We start from the raw sequence: 21,935 nt of genomic DNA on the forward strand, positions 1-21,935 counted from the left end.
TTTAAAGGCTTACAACTTTAAGGGGTCCATGTGAAAGGGTCGTGATAAATCGAGCAAGCGTGGGAAACGTGACTGGGGGCTACATGCATCAGCTAACAACAAAAAGTTTTACAATGCTTTTTTCATACAGTGTCTGGAATTTACAGCTAAAACAAGCAGTTTAGGTCAGGGGTTGATGTTACTATTACTTTTTTTTAACTCCTAGGGCCAGATGGTGGTGCCAAGGTTGTCTGGCTATTTATCTTACTTTTGTTTTTTTTCCAACTTTTTGCTTTCTCTTTTTCCTCCTGTCTTGTGAACTAGGCAAGGTTGGGGGAGGAGGGCAGCAGGAGTAGTAGTGGTCTCCTTCCTTAGATGAAGGGGTGCAGTTTTAGAGCAGAGAAGGTGAAAAGGCACCAGCAAGTAAGATCCTAAAACAGGGCAGAGAGGGAGCCATGTAGGGATTTGGAGGAAGAACATTCTAGGCATCACAAAGAGCCAGTGCAGGCCAGGCACTGTGGCTCACACCTGTAATCCCAGCACTTTGGGAAGCTGAGGCAGGCAGATCACCTGAGGTCAGGAGTTCGAGACCATCCTGGCCAACATGGCGAAACCCCGTCTCTACTAAAAATATAAAAATTAGCTGGGTGTGGTGGTACAGGCATGTAATCCCAGCTACCCAGGAGGCTGAGGCAGGAAAATCGCTTGAACCCGGAAGACAGATGTTGCAGTGAGCAGACATCATGCCACTGCATTCCAGCCTGGGGAACAGAATGAGACTCCATCTAAAATAAATAAATAAATAAATAAATAATTTTAAAAACAAAACAGAGCCAGTGCAATGGTCCTGGGGTGGGGAGGAGCAAGGAGGCCACTGTGGCTGGGGTGGAGTGAACAAAAGAGGGTGAGAGGAGGTGAGTGCAGAGATGATAGGGCGGGTTTATATAGGGCCTTGTGGGCTGTGGCTGAGAGCCTTGTCTTCTACCTGGAGTGAGGTGCAGCAGGCACATCCCTCTGAGGGAAGGAGGGCTCCAAAACAACAGGTCTTCATGGGTCACTGTGGCTGCATGTTGGAGGAGGACGGGGACAGCAGGTAAGAGGTTGCTGCCATAGTGTTGGTGGCAGATGATGAAGGATGGACCAGGGTGAGGGCCCAAGGTAGTGGTGGGGAGAGTGAGATTCTGGAAATCTTTTGGAGATGGAGCTACTGGGCCTGTGCATTAGAAGGATGAGGTATTGCAGGCTGTCACCCAGCCCCATCCAGGCTGGGATGATTTGAGGCAGAGCAGGCTACAGCTCCAGGTGGGAAGCCAAGCCATGACAATGGAGCCAGGACCCTGGGCTGGCTTCAGGAGGCCTCCGTAGGGTAGATACAGGTTCCGAGAGAGTTGGAGGGGTTGATCGGCATGTAGCATGGTGATTAAGAAAGCTGGGCACAGTGACTCATGCCTGTAATCGCAGCACTTTGGGTGGTTGGGGCAGGAGGATCCCTTGAGGTCAGGAGTTCAAGACCAGCCTGGGCAACATGGCAAGGCCCTGTCTCTTTAAAAAATTATCCAGAAGTGGTGGCATGCACCTGTGGTCTCAGCTACTCAGGAGGTTGAGGTGGGAGGATGGCTTGAGCCCAGGAGTTTGACGCTGCAGTGAGCCAAAATTGCAACACTGCACTGTAGCCTGGGTGACAGAGTGAGACCCTCTCTAGGAAAAAATAAAAATAAAAAACAGACTTTACAGACTGTCTGGTTTCAAATGTTCGCTCCATCACCTACTCATGTACTTTTGGGCAAGCGGCTTAACCTCTGTGGGCCCCAGTGTGTGAGCCTTGCATTAAAATGGTAAGGATGAGATGATCATGATAGGAGTCTCTAGAAAATCACTTCTCTGAGGCACCCATTATGAATGGTGAGCTTGGAGAAGGGGTCCGGTCTAGGGTCCTAGAGAGAGAGAACATCCGTCGTCACCACGCCGGGAGACCACTGCCCTCACCGGCCTGGTTTGCAGGCGTGGCGGAAGGGGATGGGTAAGATCTGTACCCGCTCTCTCAGCCCTCTCTTTCGCCCTTGTATCTGCTTATCTCGCTCCTTTCCGTAGCCATCTCTTCCTCTCCCTGTACTCAGAGGCTCTCCCCTTTGCGTCGCCGCCTCTGGCCCCTCCATCAATGCGAGCGCCTCCCGATCCCTCCTCCTGGTCCCTCCTCCCCTCGCCGGTAAGGGGGCAGCAAGCGCATGCGCAGTCGTGCCCCTCCCTCTCCGCCCCCACCCCCCGTCGGCGCCTGGGCCTCGTCCCCTTCTCTCTGTCTCCCTCGCCTGCCCCATCACGTCCCCTGACACCGACACCCCATTGCTCCCACAGTCTCCCCAGTCTCCACTTTGGTCCCCAGCGCTGTCCGCCCGAGGTAAGATGGGGAGGGGGCGGCCCGCGGAGAAGGGGAGGGGCGAAGCATCCTGCATCCCGAGATAAACAAACCGGGGAGGGGGCGGCTGAGACTGAGGGGCCTGACGCGGGAGGAGAAGAATGGGGGGCTGGGCCTGGGGGAGGTGGCAGGCGCTGGGCGCACACACCGGGGCCCTCTGTGGGTAACGGGGGTCCCTATGGTTGCCCAAGATCCAGTTGCACGGAGGCCACTCGGGGCCCTGGAAGCTCCTAGGGGCTTGGACCCTGGAGCCTGCGGGGCACCCTCTCCAGCTGACCTCTGCCTCCAGGATTTGCCTGAAAGCTGCCCCCAACTCTGCACCTGCCCCCCGAGGGCCACCAAGGACCATGACTAAGACAGATCCTGCCCCGATGGCCCCGCCGCCCCGAGGAGAGGAGGAAGAAGAGGAGGAGGAGGATGAGCCCGTCCCCGAGGCCCCCAGCCCCACCCAGGAGCGCCGACAGAAGCCTGTTGTGCACCCCTCGGCACCTGCCCCCCTCCCTAAGGACTACGGTAACACTGTCCCCACCCTGGAATCTAGCCTGGAGCGTTGGGTGGCTGGGAAGGGTGGGCTGTGCTCTGCTGGTGGTGATGGTGGGAGAATTTCTGGGGAATTTGAAGGTGGTCCAGAGGAATCTTGGCTGCAGAGCACCCCTCCTTCATTCACTCATTCACCCATTGAAGAATGGAATTGTAATACTCCTAGTCGTTGATTCATGACACATCATTCCATCATTTAGTCTTTCAACAATCATTTATTGAAAGCGTCTGTGGACCTGGCTCTATGCTAGGGGCTGGGGCCACAGCAGGGGGCAAGAGAGAACCAGTCTTTACCCTGAGACAACTCACAGGCCTCAGTAACAGCCACACAAATAGGTATTAAACCATAATGTAATTTAGTTCACATTTAGGTTTATATGCAAGAAAGAAAAATATAATGTAATATAAATATGTAATTACAAGACATTATGAAAATTGTATTTACCAAAAACAAGCTGCTGCAAGAGTTTTTTAAGACATGGTTTCCCTGAGGAGGTTATATTTGAGAAGACTGGAGGGTGAGTTGGGGTTAACTAAGAGAGGGGTCAGGGGAAAGGGGTCCCAGGAGAGGTAACTGCTGGGTAAAGGATCTGAGGTAGGAGGGTATGGAGCTGAGAGGAGGGCTTCTTGGAGAAACTGAAAGTGTCTAATCATTGACCAAGCGATATTTATCGAGTGCTGCTACTCTGTGACAAGCCTTATGCTGGGTGCTGGAGATTTAATCCCAAGTGATCCAGGAATGATCCTCCCTTGCAGGAGAGAAGGAGAGACTAAATAAGTGAACAGATAAATAAATCAGAAATCAGATAAATTCAGATTGGAGTGAGTGCTATGAAAGAAAGAAAAGGTGGGCCAGGTGTGGTGGTTCACGCCTGTAATCCCAGTATTTTGGGAGGCCGAGGGCAGTGGATCACCTGAGGTCAGGAGTTTGAGACCAGCCTGGCCAACATAGTAAAACCCCATCTCTACTAAAAATACAAAAATTAGCTGGGCATAGTGGCGTACGTCTATAATCCCAGCCACTCGTGAGGCCGAGGCCATAGAATCGCTTGAACCTGGGAGGCAGAGGTTGCAGTGAGCCAAGATCGAGCCACTACACTCCAGCCTGGGTGACAAAGTGAGACTATCAAAAAAAGAAAGGAAGGAAGGAAGGGAGGGAGGGAGGGAGGGAGGGAAGGAAAGGTGGGGATATGATAATGACTAGGGGGCAGCTACCTGCAGGGGTAGTCAGGGCTGGTCTTTCTGAGTAGGTGACATTTAGTTTGGGACCCGGAGCATGGGGAGGAATCAGCCAGAAGAGAGCTGGAAAAAGAGTGTTCCAGGCAGAGAGCAGCAAGTGCAAAGGCCCTGAGGCAGAATTGAACTTGGAACAGAAAGATCCTGGAGCTGCATTCAGGGAATGATCAAGGTTGAGGTGAGAGGTTGGCATAGGTCAGATCTGGAAAGCCCTTCAAGGCTACAGTGAGGACTTTGGTTATATTCTAAGTGGGATGGGGGAGAAGAGTAGCAAGGTGAGGGTGTTTAAAAGCAGAGGAGTGGCAGGTCTGATTTATAGTTTGAAAGCTCCCTCTGGGTACTGGGTAGAAGGGGATGGAGTGCAGCCAGAGTTGAATATAGAAGGGGAATTTGGAAGATATGCAGGCTGGGAATCCCCAGCAGCTGTGAGGTTCAGAAACTAGGTTCAGAGAGTTAGCGTTGCCAGGATAGAGCAGGAGAGATGGCATCCATGGACATGTCACCCACTAGAGGTGGATCAGGGAGACTACAAGTTGACTTCAGTCTAAGAAAAATAAGAAAGTTGGCCAGGCACGGTGGTTCTGGCTTATAATCCTAGCACTCTGGGAGGCCGAGGTGGGAGGATCGCTTGAGGCCAGGAGTTCAAGATCAGCCTGGGCAATGGAGCAAGACCCCATCTCTACAGAAAATTTAGAAATTAACCAGGCATGGTGAGTACCTGTAGTCCCAGCTACTCCAGAGGCTGAGGTGGGGGGATCACTTGAGCCTGAGAATTCGATGCTGCAGCAAGCTAGGATTGCACCACAGCACTCTAGCTTGGGTGACACAGTGAGACCCTGTCTCAAAAAAAAGAAAAAAGAAAAAGAAAGTTATCTGGGGCCTGAGGTGTTGCGGGGGACGGGCTGTACTTCAGAAAACTGGAAAATCTCCTTTGGAAATGTGGCTGGAGGTGGCTGGGGTCTGTGACTCAGTGGGAGGTCGGAGGGTATAGGCTGAGCCCTCCAAGCAGTCTCGCTTGCAGAGCAGGAGAGGGTTTTGTCCCAGAACATGAAGGAATCTGGAAATGTGGTCAAGGACAGGGAAAAGGCTAAGGTGGACTCCAAGAGGAAATCCAAGTATATCTGTTAAATCTGTACATTAATTCAACAGAGATTGAGCACTTACTGTGTGCCATGTGCTGTGCCTGGCCTTAGGGATAAAGGAGTGAATGGGGCAGAATGGAATCGTAGCATTTAGATCCTAGTGAGGGAAGAAGAAAGGAAATGAAGGAGGGAGAAAGAGAAGGAGTAAACATGTTAAGTAGTGATATGAGCTATGATATAAATAAATAAACAAACAAACAAATAAATAAATAAATAAATAAATAAATAAATAAAGGGCTGGGCATGGTGGCTCACACCAGTAATTTCAGTGCTTTGGGAAGCCAAGGTGGGAGGATCGCTTGAGCCCAGGAGTTTGAGACCAGCCTAGGCAACATAGCAAGACCCTGTTACTACAAAAAAAAAAAAAAAAAAAATAGCGGGCATGGTGGTATGTACTGTAGTCCCAGCTACCAGGGAGGCTGAGGCAGGAGGATCACTTGAACCCAGGATTTCAAGGCTGTAGCAAGCTATGATCACACCATTGCATTCCAACAAGAACCTGTCTTTTTTTTTTTTTTTTTTTGAGACGGACTCCAGGCTGGAGTGCAATGGCACGATCTTGGCTCACTGCAACCTCTGCCTTCCTGGTTCAAGTGATTCTCCTGCCTCAGCCTCCTGAGTAGCTGGGATTATCGGCGCCCACCACCACGCCCAGCTAATTTTTATATTTTTAGTAGAGATGGAGTTTCACCATGTTGGTCTGGCTGGTCTCAAACTGCTGACCTCGTGATCTGCCCGCCTTGGCCTTCCAAAGTGCTGGGATTACAGGCATGAGCCACCATGCCCAGCTAAGACCCTATCTCTTAAAAAAAAAAGAAAAGAAAGAGTAGGAGATGGAGAAGGGCGGGTGCCGATTTAGACAGTGTGGTTTGGGGAGGCCTCTCTGAGGAGATGACATTTGAGCAAAGATCTATAAAGCTTTGAGAAGATGTGTGGGAAGTCTATTCCGAGTGAGAAAAACAGCAAGTGCCAAGACCCTGAGACAGGAATTTGCTTGGCACGTGGGAGGGACAGAGGGAGCCCAGTGTGGGAAATGAGGGAAGGGGAATAAGTGAGGGGAGAGGGCTGAGAACTGAGGGGCTGGATGTGCAGAGCCCTGAGGGCCATGGGGAAGACTCTGGTCTGTTCTCTGGATGGGATGGGAGCTGGAGGAGGGTTCTAAGCCAAGCAGGGCTATGATGTGACTGCAGTTCTAAAAGGAGCATGCCAACTGATTCCTGGAGACACCTTCTATGTGGCACTTCCCTGGGCTGTGTAGAATCTGATCATTCATGTACTCGTTCATTCACCACGCACTGAGTTCCTGCCACGTGCCAGGGCCCTGTGCTGGATGCTGACGTCACAGAGAGCAGTACTCCTTAGAGTCGAGTGGGAGGAGACAGAAGTGCCTCTGGGCACCACCCTTGCTGGCCACAGGTTGATTCCTGCTCATAGATACATTTTATTTTATTTTTATTTTATTTATTTATTTATATATTTTTGAGACGGAGTCTCGCTCTGTCGCCCAGGCTGGAGTGCAGTGGCCGGATCTCCTGCCTCAGCCTCCTGAGTAGCTGGGATTACAGGCGCCCACTACCACGCCTGGCTAATTTTTGTATTTTTGGTAGAGTCAGGGTTTCACCATGTTGGACCAGGCTGGTCCCGAACTCCTGACCTCAGGTGATCCGCCTGCCTTCGCCTCCCAAAGTGCTGGGATTACAGGCGTGAGCCACCGCGCCCAGCCTCTATTTTTATTTTTTATATTTCTAGAGACAGGGTCTTGCTCTGTTGCCTAGGCTGGCGTGCAGTGGCACGATCATGGCTCACTGCAGCCTTGAACTCCTGGACTCAAGCAATCCTCCTGTCTCAATCTCCTTGAGTAGCTCCAATGCACACCACCACACATGGCTAATTTTAAAACTTTTTATAGGCCGGGCGCGGTGGCTCAAGCCTGTAATCCCAGCACTTTGGGAGGCCGAGACGGGCGGATCACAAGGTCAGGAGATCGAGACCATCCTGGCTAACACGGCGAAACCCCGTCTCTACTAAAAACACAAAAAATTAGCCGGGCGAGGTGGCGGCGCCTGTGGTCCCAGCTACTCGGGAGGCTGAGGCAGGAGAATGGCGGGAACCCGGGAGGCGGAGCTTGCAGTGAGCTGAGATCCGGCCACTGCACTCCAGCCTGGGCGACAGAGCGAGACTCCGTCTCAAAAAAAAAAAAAAAAAAAACTTTTTATAAAGACAGAGGTCTTACTATGTTGCCCAGGCTGGTCTCAAACTTATGGGCCCGAGCAATCCTCCTGCCTCGGCCTCCCAAAGCATTGGGGTTACAGATGTGAGTCACTGTGCCCAGTCATGGATACATTTTATGTGGGCTACATGGTATTTGAAACAATTGGGAGAGTTTTACTAAAAACCAGGACTTCTGGCTTTATTTATTTTTGCTCTGGGGATTCAGCCAAACTTCACTCATACTCTCACAGGGCAACAGTGGGTGAGGTCAGTAGCAGTCCCCCTGGACATGCAGAATCCAAGGAACTGCACTCTGTCCGGCTTTTGTTTCAGGGGGTGGAGTTTCTGCTATATGGGAATTGCCTGATCTTCCAATTTTTCAAGACACACTGGGCATCAAGATTTTTATGTGAACCCACCTGAGTTTGAAACCTCATGCTGGCCACACAGAAAATGCCTGTGGGTTGACTGTGGCCCATGTGCCACCAGCTTGAGATCCCGCATTAGAGGCTCTAAGAGGCAAAGACCTAGAGCTCCCCTACTGAGGCTGGAAGGAGGGGGTCAGTTGCGTGGGGTGACCTTGGACCTCTTGCCACCCCAGCTTTCACCTTCTTCGATCCCAATGACCCGGCGTGCCAGGAGATCCTGTTTGACCCTCAGACCACCATCCCCGAGCTGTTTGCCATTGTGCGCCAGTGGGTGCCCCAAGTCCAGCACAAGATAGATGTCATCGGCAATGAGGTAAGAACACTGGGGAAACCAGGAAGAGAGGGGATGCGGTTCCCCACATGTGTGGGTGACCCTCCCTGCTCCCCTGGTACTCACAGATTCTGCGCCGGGGCTGCCATGTGAACGATCGTGACGGGCTGACCGACATGACACTGCTCCACTATGCGTGCAAGGCTGGGGCCCACGGAGTCGGTGAGGGCCCCCACCCCCAAGTCATGAACCCCAAAACCTAGGCCTCCAGACCCAACACGCTGAAAACCACCCAGAACTCAGGCCCCATCTGGAACCCGAAGCCTCAGATCCCAAAGTATAGTCCCTGAGGCGCAGGGCCCTCCCCGTACACGGGGCTCATGCTCTGGAATGGGGGTTCCAAGCTGATCCCGCCTATCGCGCAGGGGACCCCGCGGCAGCCGTGCGCCTCTCGCAGCAGCTGCTGGCGCTGGGCGCAGATGTGACCTTGCGCAGCCGCTGGACCAACATGAACGCGCTTCACTACGCGGCCTATTTTGATGTGCCCGACCTCGTGCGTGTGCTGCTGAAGGGCGCGCGGCCACGAGGTGAGGAGGAGAGCCCTGGCTGGGAGGGGGCAAGGACCTGGGTGAGGGATGCAGAGACCCAGGTGAGGGCCAGGCTGCGAGGGAAAGGAGGATGGCGATCTGAGGAGACAGCGGGAGGTTGGAGGCGTGGGAGAGGGGGCTCAGTGGACTACCACTCTAGGGAGGGGCGGGGCCGCGAAAGGAGAGTGGGGCTCCGAGGTGGGGGCGGGGCTCTGCATCGGAGGCTCTGGGACCTGCAAGTTAAGAGATGAGCCCCGAGGTAGGAGGAGGGCTGGGGCCCCACAGGTGCTCACCCGGAACCCCTCCTCTTGCCCACTTCCAGTGGTGAACTCCACGTGCAGTGACTTCAACCACGGCTCAGCCCTGCACATCGCTGCTTCCAGCCTGTGCCTGGGCGCCGCCAAATGTTTGCTGGAGCACGGCGCCAACCCTGCACTGAGGGTACTGCCACCCTTGCCCAGAACCCGTTACCCTCCTGCTCCCGTCCTCCCCCACTTCCCTCCAGCAGGTCTCTGCGTTTCCCGTGACTTCCCAGATACTACAAATGTCTGTACATTCAGCAAATGCAATAACAGCTGAAATTTGCCTAGTGTTCATTACATGTCAGGTGAAGTCTATTATAAGCCTTGTTTTACAATGGGGAAACTGAGGCAGAGATTAAGGGATCTGCCCAGGGTCATCCAGCCTACCCCGTGGCAGTGCATAACAGCATTTCAAGGACATGAGGAAAGTAAGGCTAGGCCCTCTGTGAATGACAGGGTTGGTCCCCTCCTAAGCCCTCAATATGATCTTTGATTTCCAACCCATGCATTACCAGGCTCCATCCACAATGCTAATTACTCTGCAGCTGTCCAGGCACTAGTATCTTGGGGGAACATGGCCTGTGCCCCTGAGACCCTGCCTCTCCCCATTCCCCACTGGCCCAGAGTTTGACTCCTGACTATATACCACAGGAGCCCACTCTCACTCTCTCTCTCTTTTTTTTTTTTTTTTTTTTTTGAGATGGAGCCTGGCTCTGTCATCCAGGCGGGAGTGCAGTGGTGCAATCTCAGCTCACTGCAACCTCTGCCTACCAGGTTCAAACGATTCTCCTGCCTCAGCCTCCTGAGTAGGTGGAATTATAGGCACGCGCCACCACACCCGGCTAATTTTTGTATTTTTGGTAGAGATGGAATTTCACCATGTTGGTCAGGCTGGTTTCGAACTCCTGACCTCAGGTGATCTGCCTACCTCGGCCTCACAGAGTGCTAGGATTACAGGCATGAGCCACTGCACCCGGCCCACAGGAACCCAATCTTAATGTTCATCTCCCACATGTCCTCATTACAGGCTTGGGGTCTCCAGAGATTGCTTCCCTGGGGGCGTAACCTGCAGCACTGAAGTGTGGCCCTCATCCCTACTGCCTACACCCCCAGGCCCACCCTCAATTACTTGACACACCCCCAGCCCTGGGTCTCAGGGGTGGGTTTCCCTGGGGATGTGGTCTGCACCTTTCTGCCCTGCCCCTTCTTCTTTTTTTTTTTTTTTTGAGATGGAGTCTCGCTCTATCACCCAGGCTGGAGTGCAGTAGCATGATCTCAGCTCACTGCAACCTCTGCTTCCCAGGTTCAAGGGATTCTCCTGCCTCAGCCTCCTGAGTAGCTGGGATTACAGGCACACGCCACCACACCCGGCTAATTTTTGTATTTTTGGTAGAGACAAGGTTTCACCATGTTGACCAGGCTGGTCTTGAACTCCTGACCTCAAGCCATCTGCCTGCCTCGGACTCACAATGTACTGGGATTATGGGCGTGAGCCATGTTACCCGGCTTGCCCTGCCCCTTCTTATTCCCAGGTTGGCCCAGGGTATGACCTAGTCCTACCCCTGCATCACCCAGACTGGTGGTCTCTAGGGTCAGGGCCTCCGTGGGGGTGTGGCCTCTGCCACTGAGTCCCCGTCCCCTCTTCCCATTGGCCCCCAGAATCGAAAAGGACAGGTGCCGGCGGAGGTGGTCCCAGATCCTATGGACATGTCCCTGGACAAGGCAGAGGCGGCGCTGGTGGCCAAGGAGCTGCGGACGCTTCTGGAAGAGGCGGTGCCACTATCTTGCGCCCTCCCCAAGGTCACGCTACCCAACTATGACAACGTCCCAGGCAATCTCATGCTTAGCGCACTGGGCTTGCGCCTGGGAGACCGCGTGCTGCTGGATGGCCAGAAGGTCAGGGGCTGGGGTGTATGTTGGCGTGGTTGTTGGGGTGGGACTTAGCCCCTTAATCCCTTGGAACTGTATCCTTGGGCAGAGTGCAGTCCGTCCCCTTTGTCTGCTTGCTGTCCTAACTATCCACCCAGTATTTGATTTCGTCTCAGTTGTTCCGTGGTGTCTCCTTTGAGCCTCACCTTGTGCTGAGCTCTCCATCCTGGGGGGAAAACAACTCATCATCTGACAGTGACGGCCGAGAGCGGTCATGGCTGCCATGGGGAGGGGTGAGCAGAGTGATCTGCGCAGCTCTGTGCACCTGTGGCTCCCCCTGGGTCTTGTGGTCCTCGATCAGGCCCCTTCGCTCTCAGAGGCAAGTCTGGCTAGGAAAGTCCAGGCCAGAGTGATTGGAGTGTGATGGGGAATGCACCCAAATTGCAGATGTGGAGGAGCAAGCCAGGGAAAAAAAGGGAGAAAGGAGTCTCAGCTAGGGGGAGAGGGTATCACAGCCCAGAGGGCAGAGAGAATCTTCATTTATCCAGGGACTCCAACTTCATTTCCTGGTGTCCCTCAGGCTCCATACGGGACCCCAGTCTGTCCTTAGGGAGGGAGGGCTGTGTCTGCCCCTGCCCTGCTCTCATGGAGCTCCACTTGTAATGAAGCGGAGACAGTCAAGAAAGTAAACCTATGGTTGAGATAATTTCTGGGTTGGGCATGGTGGTTTACACCTGTAATCCCGGCATTTTGGGAGGCTGAGGTGGGAGGATCACTTGAGGCCAGGAGTTGTTAGAGACCAGCCTGGGCAACATAGCAAGATCCCGCCTCTACTGAAAATAAATAAATAAATAAATAAATAAATAAATAAAGTAAGTTCTGGTAGCAACAAGGGCTGTGAACACCATTACATGTTTGGATTTAGTAAATTGTCCCTGGCTGAATGCTGGGGTGGTTTTAGCTGGGGTGTTCTGAGAAGGCTTCTCTAAGGAGGTGATGTCCAAACTAAGACAGGAAGGAGCTTCCTCTGCAAAGGTAAGGAAGCAGAGGATACAGTAGGTATGGAGACACAGAGGCAGGAAGGGGCGGTGTGATGAGGGAGTTATGGGAAGTGGGGTGAGGTGGAGAGGTCAGCAAGGCTGGGTCACAGCAGACCTGTAGGCTACCCGAAGAAGTTTGAATTTTGTTTTTGTTTTTTTGAGACGGGTCTCGCTCTGTCACCCAGGCTGGAGTGCAGTGGCGCGATCTTGGCTCACAGCAACCTCTGCCTCCCAGATTCAAGCTGTTCTCATGTCTTAGCCTCCCGAGTAGCTGGGATTACAAGTGTGTGCCAACAAGCCTGGCTAATTTTTTATTTTTATTTTTAGTAGCAGTGGGTTTCGCCATGTTGGCCAGGCTGGTCTCAAACTCCTGCCCTCAAGCGATCCACCCACCTTGGCTCCCAAAGTACTGGGATTACAGGCATAAGCCACTGCGCCTGGCCCCATCCAGAAAGCATTCTGAGGTACACGATCTAATTGTATCCATTGCACAATTCTGAAAGTTTGGGTTGACTCTTCCCATTTTGTAAGCCAGACTATAAAAGCCTCCAACAGGTGAAAATCTTTATCTGAAGACACGGAATACCAATCACTGCCCCTTAGAGAAGCAGCATAGCACAGCGTCATGGGCTTAGGCTCAGGGACTTGCCCAGGTAAATCTCAGCTTTGCAACTTCCCAGCTGTGGGACCTGGAGCCAGTGATTCCGCCTCTCTAGGCCTCAATGTCTTCATCTGTAAATGGAGATAATAATAGTACCCACGTTAGGGGGCTGGTTGAGGTTTAAATTAATTAAAATGCATAAGGCCATTAGAACAGAGTCCAGTGCATACTAAATGCTCTTTGTGTGTGCCAGGCACTGTTCTAGTCCCTCCACCAACCCTCTAAGATCAGCACTAATTAATTAGCCCATGATATGGACAAGGAACTGAGACATGGAGAGGTGAATGAGCCTCCCATAATGATGATAACCACACTCACTAAAGGCTCACTGCAGTTAAGCAACTTTACATGCGCGGTGGCTCAAGCCTGTAATCCCAGCACTTTGGGAGGCCGAGACGGGTGGATCACGAGGTCAGGAGATCGAGACCATCCTGGCTAACACGGTGAAACCCCGTCTCTACTAAAAAATACAAAAAACTAGCCGGGCGAGGTGGCAGGCGCCTGTAGTCCCAGCTACTCGGGAGGCTGAGGCAGGAGAATGGCGTAAACCTGGGAGGCGGAGCTTGCAGTGAGCTGAGATCCAGCCACAGCACTCCAGCCTGGGCGACAGAGCAAGACTCCGTCTCAAAAAAAAAAAAAAAAAAATGTTTCCGCCGAATGCAGTGGCTCATGCCCATAGTCCCAGCACTTTGGGAGGCAGAGGCAGAAGGATCGCTTGAGCTCAGGAGTTCAAGACCAGCCTGGGCAACACAGTGAGACCTCATCTCTACTAAAAATGAAAAAATTAACCAGGCATGGTGGCGCACACCTGTAGTCCTAGCTACTCAGGAGGCTGAAGTGAGAGGATCGCTTGTGCCCAGGAGTTTGAGGCTGCACTGTGCTGAGATCATGCCACTGCACCCCCAGCCTGGGTGACAAAGCGAGACCCTGTCTCAAAAAAAAAAAAAAAAGTTTCCATCAGACAATCACGCCATGAGGTATCTTACTATCTCTATTTTACAGATGAAACTGAGGTTCAAGAAGTCCCCTGACCAAAGTTACAGCATGATAATAGCTAACAGACTGGGCAGAGTGGCTTCACACCTGTAATCCTAGCACTTTGGGAGGCCAAGATAGGGAGGATTGCTTGAGGCCAGGAGTTTAATACCAACCTGGGGGGCAACATGGGGATACTCCATTTCTTTTTTTTTTTTTTTTTTTGAGACGGAGTCTCGCTCTGTCGCCCGGGCTGGAGTGCAGTGGCATGATCTCAGCTCACTGTAAGCTCCGCCTCCCGGGTTCACGCCATTCTCCTGCCTCAGCCTCCCGAGTAGCTGGGACTACAGGCGCCCGCCACCTCGTCCGGCTAATTTTTTGTATATTTAATAGAGACGGGGTTTCACCGTGTTGGCCAGGATGGTCTCGATCTCCTGACCTCGTGATCTGCCCACCTCGGCCTCCCAAAGTGCTGGGATTACAGGCGTGAGCCACCGCGCCCGGCGGGATACTCCATTTCTATTTTTTAGAAAAGTTTTGTTGTTGTTGTTGTTTTCATTAGCCAGGCTTTGGTGGTGTGCACCTGTAGTCCCAGCTACTTGGGAGACTGAGGAGGGAAGATTGCTTGAACCCAGGAGTTCAAGGTTACACTGAGCTATGATCGCACCACTGCACTCCAGCCTGGGCCACAGGGTGAGACCCTGTCTCTAAAATAGAAAAAAACCATTTTTCTTTTCTTTTTTTTTTTTTTTTTTGAGACGGAGTCTCACTCTGTCGCCCAGGCTGGAGTGCAGTGGCGCAATCTCGGCTCACGGCAAGCTCCGCCTCCCGGGTTCACGCCATTCTCCTGCCTCAGCCTCCCTTGTAGCTGGGACTACAGGTGCCCACCACCGCACCCGGCTAGTTTTTTGTATTTTTAGTAGAGACGGGGTTTCACCATGTTAGCCAGGATGGTCTCGATCTCCTGACCTCGTGATCCACCTATCTCGGCCTCCCAAAGTGCTGGGATTACAGGCGTGAGCCACCGCGCCCAGCAAAAAACCATTTTTCAATAACGAATACTTGCTGATCCTTTACTTAATGCCAAGCCTGTTCCGAGGGTTTTAATTTCTCTATGACAGCCCTGTCCAACAGAGCTTTCTGTAATGGTAGAAATATTCTGTGTCTGTGCTGTTCAGTAAAGTAAGCTACAAGCCACATGTGACAATTGAGCACTTGAAATATGACTAGTGTGACTGGGGAAATGCACTTTTAGTTTAAATTTATTGATTTTTATTTTTATTTACGTTTTTTTCTTGAGACAGAGTCTTGCTCTGTTGCCCAGGCCGGAGTGCAATGGCGCTATCTGGTCTCACTGCAACACTCCGGGGTTCAAGCAATTCTCCTGCCTCAGCCTCCCGAGTAGCTGGGATTACAGGCGTGCGCCATCACGCCCAGCTAATTTTTGTGTTTTTAGTAGAGAGGGGGGTTTCACCATGTTGGCCAGGCTGGTCTTGAAGTCCTGACCTCAGGTGATCCTCGCACCTCGGCCTCCCAAAGTGCTGAGATTACAGGTGTGAGCCATTGCGCCTGGACTAAATTTATTTATTTATTTATTTATTTATTTATTTATTTATTTATTTATTTTTGAGACGGAGTCTTGCTCTGTGCCCAGGCTGGAGTGCAGTGGCCGGATCTCAGCTCACTGCAAGCTCCGCCTCCCGGGTTCCCGCCATTCTCCTGCCTCAGCCTCCCGAGTAGCTGGGACTACAGGCGCCCGCCACCTCGCCCGGCTAGTTTTTTGTATTTTTTTTTTTAGTAGAGACGGGGTTTCACCGTGTTAGCCAGGATGGTCTTGATCTCCTGACCTCGTGATCCGCCCATCTCGGCCTCCCAAAGTGCTGGGATTACAGGCTTGAGCCACCGCGCCCGGCCAATTTATTTATTTTTAAATTAAAAAATTATCTGAGTCTTGTTCCTAAGGTATGCATTTATTTATTTTTGAGACAGGGTCTTGCTCTGTTGCCCAAGCTGAAGTGCAGTGGCACAATCATAGCTCACTGCACCCTTGAACTCCTGGGCTCAAGTGATCCTCCCACATCAGCCTCCCAAGTAACTGGGACTACAGGCTTGAGCTACTGCACCTGACTACCTTTTTTCTTTCTTTTATAGAGAATAGGGTCTTGCTGCCTTTGTATTTTGAAACAGATTAAGATGAGAGGGTCCCGCCATTTTCACCCAGGCTGGTCTGAAACTCCTGGCCTCAAGTAATCCTCCAGCCTTGGCCTCCCAGTGTTGGGATTACAGGCATGAGCCACCGCAGCCGGCCTTAGTTTAAGTTTAAATTGTTGGCCAGGCACAGTGGCTCATGCCTGTAATCCCAGCACTTTGGGAGACTGAGGCAGGTGGATCACCTGAGGTCAGGAGTTCCAGAACAGCCTGACCAATATGGTGAAACCCCGTCTCTACTAAAAATACAAAAATTAGCCAGGCGTGGTGGCGTGCACCTGTAGTCCCAGCTACTTGGGAGGCTGAGACGGGAGAATTGCTTCAACCCAGGAAGCGGAGTTTGCAGTGAGCCAAGGTCTTGCCACTGCACTCCAGCCTGGCAACAGAGCGAGACTCCGTCTGAAATAATAATAATAATAATAATAAATAAATTTAAATTGTCCTATGTGGCTAGTCACTATTCACTATATGAGACAGGGCAACTCTTTAACAATCCTATAAGGTGAGTATATTTGTTCCCATTTCACAGCAAAGGAAGTTGAGGCACAGAGAGGTTAACTCATGTAGCCAGCAAATGGTGATGTGTGACCTGGGGTTTGGGCCCAGGGTGGCCTTACGCACCCTACCTTGCTGCCTGTGTGCGAGCACTCCACGTTGGCCTCCCAGCATTCCTTCCTCAGCCATCGCCTCCCTTCTCTCCCCAGACGGGCACACTGCGGTTCTGTGGGACCACGGAGTTTGCCAGCGGCCAGTGGGTGGGCGTGGAGCTGGACGAGCCTGAGGGCAAGAATGATGGCAGCGTTGGGGGCGTTCGGTACTTCATCTGCCCCCCCAAGCAGGGTTAGTCTCACCTGGGGCCCAAGAGGGGTGCGGCCGGGGGTCCACTCAGCAGTTCTGATGCTGCTGACTGGGAAACGGGATGGGGGATGGGGGCTGAGGGCAGAGGCTTAGACAACACCAGGCTCGAACTCTGTACTCGTAGGTCTCTTTGCCTCCGTGTCCAAGATCTCCAAGGCAGTGGACGCACCCCCCTCCTCTGTCACCTCTACGCCCCGGACCCCCCGGATGGACTTCTCCCGTGTCACCGGCAAAGGCCGCAGGGAACACAAAGGTCAGAGAGGGGATCCCTGCGGTGGGAAGAGCCAGTTTGGGGATGTTGTGGGGGTAGCTCAGCTTCTGTGACTCAGTTTCTCCTCAGGCCCAAACTCCAGTTTTGGAAGACAAGCTCTGAGTTCCTGACTTCTGTGACTCAGTTTCCCCTTTGGCTCAGTACTGGTCCCGCCTAGTTCTTAGAAGGACCTGTGGGTTCCCTGCCCTCTGTGACTTAGTTTCCTCTCAGGCCCAAAGGTCTCCCCCAGTTTTAGGGAAGAATCTGTGGAGATACTGGCTTTGGTCATTTGATTTACTTTTTTTTTTTTTGAGACAAGAGTCTTGCCCTGTTGCCCAGACTGGAGTGTGGTGGCGCGATCTTGGCTCACTGCAACCTCTGCCTCCCAGGTTTAAGCGATGCTCGTGCCTCAGCCTCCCAAGTAGCTGGGATTACAGGCGCCCACCACCACATCCGGCTAATGTTTGTATTTTTTTTGTAGAGACAGGGTTTTGCCATGTTGGCCAGGCTGGTCTCAAACTCCTGACCTTAAGTGATCCGCCTGCCTCAGCCTCTCAAAGTGCTAGGATTACACGCCTGCGCCACTGCACCCAGCCTGATTTACTCTCAGACCCAAATTCTCCCTTCTTTTTTTTTTTTTTTTTTTGAGATGGGGTCTCGCTCCGTCGCCCAGGCTGGAATGTGGTGGCTCAATCTCAGCTCACTGCAAGCTCCGCCTCCCAGGTTCATGCCATTCTGCCTCAGCCTCCCAAGTAGCTGGGACTTCAGGCGCCTGCCACTGCACCCGGCTAATTTTTTTTTTTTTTTTTTTTTTTTTTTTTTGAGACGGAGTCTTGCTCTGTCGCCCAGGCTGGAGTGCAGTGGCCGGATCTCAGCTCACTGCAAGCTCCGCCTCCTGGGTTTACGCCATTCTCCTGTCTCAGCCTCCTGAGTAGCTGGGACTACAGGCGCCCGCCACCTCGCCCGGCTAGTTTTTTGTATTTTTTAGTAGAGACGGGGTTTCACCGTGTTAGCCAGGATGGTCTCGATCTCCTGACCTCGTGATCCGCCCATCTCGGCCTCCCAAAGTGCTGGGATTACAGGCTTGAGCCACCGCGCCCGGCCTATTTTTTGTATTTTTAGTAGAGATGGGGTTTCACTGTGGTCTCGATCTCCTGACCTCATGATCCGCCTGCCTCGGCCTCCCAAAGTGCTGGGATTACAGGCATGAGTCACTGTGCCCGGCCTCTCCCTTCATTTTAAAAGGACAGTTTCTGGGTTCCTGACTTCTGACTCAGCTTTTCCTAATCCAACATATCCTCAGCTTTGAGAAAGGATTTTGGGGTCCTTCAGGTTCTCTGACTTGGTTTCCTTTCAGGCCTAAAGCCCCTTCCTAATTCTCTGGCATCTGGGATTCAGTTTCACTTCAAACCAAGAACAGGGTTTCTACCTTGGGGTTTTCCAGGTGGCATGGGGTTCCCAAAGCTGGCATCACCCCCCTACGCACCTCCTGCACCTTCTTCCCTTAGGCAAGAAGAAGACCCCATCATCCCCATCTCTGGGCAGCTTGCAGCAGCGTGATGGGGCCAAGGCTGAGGTTGGAGACCAGGTCCTTGTCGCGGGCCAGAAGCAGGGAATTGTGCGCTTCTATGGGAAGACAGACTTTGCCCCAGGTGAGGATGGGGACTCTGGGCCAGGGGCCAGGCAGGGCCTTGAGAAATCCTGACACCCTCGTGCTGCAGGTTACTGGTATGGCATTGAGCTGGACCAGCCCACAGGCAAGCATGACGGCTCTGTCTTCGGCGTCCGGTACTTCACTTGCCCCCCGAGGCATGGGGTCTTCGCACCAGCATCCCGTATTCAGAGGTGAGCCTAAACTTCTAGCCCCAACCCAGGGTACCACCTGGAGCCCTGATCCCCCGTCAGATGGCCTCCTCCTCCCAGACCAGCAGGACAGTGTGGACACCCCCCAGCCCCCAGTCAGACTCTGGCCTCTTGTGGCTCTGACCTCTCCCCTATCCCTGTGTCTCCTCAGGATTGGCGGATCCACTGATCCCCCTGGGGACAGTGTTGGAGCCAAAAAAGTGCATCAAGTGACAAGTGAGTTGGGAGATGATATGTGGGGAGTGTAAGTTTGGGGATGGGAGGAAGGGTCCTGGGTTCTCAGGTATATACTGGTGACAGTCTCTGGTATTTAATGGGGGATACAGGGTCCAGGAAAATGATGAGACAAGGTCCCCAAAAAGATAGGTGCTGAAGGGTATGAGGAAGTTAGCAACAAGGCTCTTTGGGGACATGAGGTTGAGCAGATACTGGGGAAAGGGACAGTCACTGGGGGACATGGTGGGAATTATGGACAAGGGGCCCAGATGGGTATTGGGAACGTGAGATCCAGGTAGGGGATGGAGACATGGGGAGGTATTAATGAGAAGGAGTCTGAATGAGTATTGAGGACACAGGTGGTCTGTCATCCCCTCACTTGACATCCTGACCTCCTCTTCAGTGACGCAGCCCAAACGCACCTTCACCACAGTCCGGACCCCAAAGGACATTGCATCAGAGAACTCCATTTCCAGGTGTGTGGCCAACCCCTATCCCCTCTCCTATGCGACATTCAGGGAGAGGGATCCACAAGGCAGTTGGACCCAGAGATCTGGAGCTCTGGTCAGGGCTGGAAAGAGAGGTTAGGAAAACTTGTAACTTGTTAGCATACCCAGAAACAGTCTTTAGGGTGTAGGGCCCCGCACTGAATTCTAGTGACTTCCACTTTCGGGGGGGCGGTAAAGGAAGCAGAACACCCTTCACTCCACATGAGCCTCAGAATAACAGCTACAGACCAGGCGGGGTGGCTCACGCCTGTAATCCCAGCACTTTGGGAGGCTGAGGCAGCTGGATCACCTGAGGTCAGGAGTTCAAGACCAGCCTGGTCAACATGGTAAAACCCCGTCTGTACCAAAAACACAAAAATTAGCCAGACATGATGGCATACACCTGTAGTCCCAGCTACTCGGGAGGCTGAGGCAGGAGAATTGCCTGAACCTGGGAGGCAGAGGTTGCAGTGAGCCGAGATCATGCCACAGCACTCCAGCCTGGGTGACAGGGAGACTCCGTCTCAGAAAACAAACAAACAAACAAACAAACAAACAAACAAACAAACAAACCATAGCCAGAGAGGTAGAGGCAAAATCCAGAAAGGCCTGATAGCAAACACTGGGGGAAAGGCTGGGGGTGATGGGTGCAGATGTCCCCGCTGCCTGCCTCAGGGCGTGACCCTGTCATTCTCCTTTCCAGGTTGCTGTTCTGCTGCTGGTTCCCCTGGATGCTGAGGGCAGAGATGCAGTCTTAGAGGCCCTGGACACCTGACAAAGAGACAGAGTCCCCACTAGCATCTCCTGACACCCGAAGAGCCCTGAGTCACCCTGAGATAGAGATTCCCAGTAACACATCCAGAGTAGAGACCCCTGTTAGCCAGCCCTCGATCATTGAGGCCCCATTATTAACAGATAGCCCCATAATAACCCCCAAATACAGACCCCATTTCACCCAGAAAGAGATTCCCTGAGTAGCACCTTCAGGCTAGTCCCTATCCCCAACCCCGCAGAGCAGATTCCCAGATTAACAGATCTCCACATCACCCCTAATGATGGTGACCCTCTCCACATAACGCATTACAACAGAACATTCTTGAATCACCCAACCCTGGATCAGAAACTTCCCCATTAACAAACACTCCCCACTAAGTCCTCTTGAAATAAACATAGGTCACACCCCTAAAGCAAAAGAGTAACAGACGTTCATGTCATTGTTCCCCATTTAACATCAATCCCCTCAAGATGTCGTGACCCCATGGTCACCCTGAAGCCCTTACACTCCAACCCCTCAATCAGAGACTTCCTTCATTAACAAAGACCCTTGTTCTTACCCCTCAAGAGAAACCCACCATAACCAGCCCACTGTCACCCCTAATTTACAGACACCAAAACAGTCCTGGAAGTGCTAATTACAGGACCCCCAAGTCTTCCTACCCTCTGCACCCTCAAGAAACCCCCAGTGCCTTGTACGAAGCCCACCCCACATGGCCCACAGCTCCTGTGCTGGCCAGGCTCCCAGAAAATTATCTATTTTTTAAGTAACGACTTCCCCCTTTGGGGAACCCCAAAATTTGGAGGCCCCATTCTAGGACTCTGGGGATCCCAAACCCTAGAGTACACACATCCCAAACTCCCCTGTGCCCTCAAGTCCTACAGCCCCTAGAAGATCCCAATGCCCTAACTCCTAGGACCCCCGAATCATGGAATCCCCAAATCCCCAGGGAATCCCAAATTTGAAAATCCAATCCCAAGCCACCAGGAAACCCAATCATGAGGTCGCTGTGCCTGGTATGGAGGAGACTGCAGTCAGGATATGCATTCCAGGCTCCCAGGCACCTCAAGCCCTATTGACAGGCACCAGGAAACCCCACACAGGAATTCCCATCCCTGGAAACTGGAGAATTTCAATGCCCTGAGTCCACGGATTTCAAGACACCAAATTCCAAGATCCCCAGCCCTAAGGGAACCCCAAATCCTAAAGCCTCCATCTCTAGTAAATGGAAGGCCCCAAGGCCCTGAGGGGATCCCAAATCCTGGAACCCCGATTTCAACCTACGTTCTAGTCACTGGCCTCAAAGGACCCCACAGCACCTGGGCCCGACCAACAGCCCGAGGGAGAACCTGAAGGCCCAGGGAGTCCAGGGCAGACCTGGGGCCCCAACCACCAAGGACAGCTCACGACTGCCCCTTCACTGCATGTCCCCAAACTCAGCATGACTCCTGTCCTCTTCAATAAAGACGTTTCTATGGCCTCTCTGTGTCGGGTCATTGTTTGGGGGTTTCCCTTGTTGGGAGAAGACGGGAAAGGAAGTGCTTCCTTCAGTCTCGCCTCCCTGCGGTGTGGGCACCGGCTGGCGCTGGCCGCGAGAAGTCCTTCTAGCAGCCTCTCGTATCT

The 21,935-nt window shown here is 52.6% G+C and overlaps 1 protein-coding gene across 2 annotated transcripts; it reads left to right on the plus strand.

Annotated features, from left to right (window-relative positions):
- The first annotated feature begins 2,202 nt into the window (after positions 1-2,202).
- Positions 2,203-21,792, plus strand: CLIP3 (CAP-Gly domain containing linker protein 3). Of its 2 annotated transcripts, none has more exons than XM_025368567.1 (14): positions 2,203-2,374; positions 2,682-2,905; positions 8,123-8,262; positions 8,349-8,442; positions 8,646-8,807; positions 9,130-9,248; positions 10,769-11,005; positions 16,567-16,702; positions 16,845-16,973; positions 18,479-18,622; positions 18,692-18,815; positions 18,985-19,049; positions 19,453-19,525; positions 20,241-21,792. In XM_025368567.1, exons 2-14 carry the CDS (start codon positions 2,740-2,742, stop codon positions 20,293-20,295), a joined length of 1,644 nt encoding a protein of 547 aa, XP_025224352.1. In that variant the 5' UTR covers positions 2,203-2,374; positions 2,682-2,739; the 3' UTR covers positions 20,296-21,792. The 2 variants fall into 2 exon arrangements, with proteins under 2 accessions (XP_025224352.1, XP_025224353.1); XM_025368568.1 differs by having other exon boundaries at positions 2,233-2,374; positions 2,584-2,905; positions 20,241-21,791.
- The last annotated feature ends 143 nt before the right edge of the window (positions 21,793-21,935 follow it).

The sequence above is a fragment of the Theropithecus gelada genome, chromosome 19 (genome assembly GCF_003255815.1).
Source record: "Theropithecus gelada isolate Dixy chromosome 19, Tgel_1.0, whole genome shotgun sequence".
NCBI classification, from domain to species: Eukaryota; Metazoa; Chordata; class Mammalia; order Primates; family Cercopithecidae; genus Theropithecus; species Theropithecus gelada.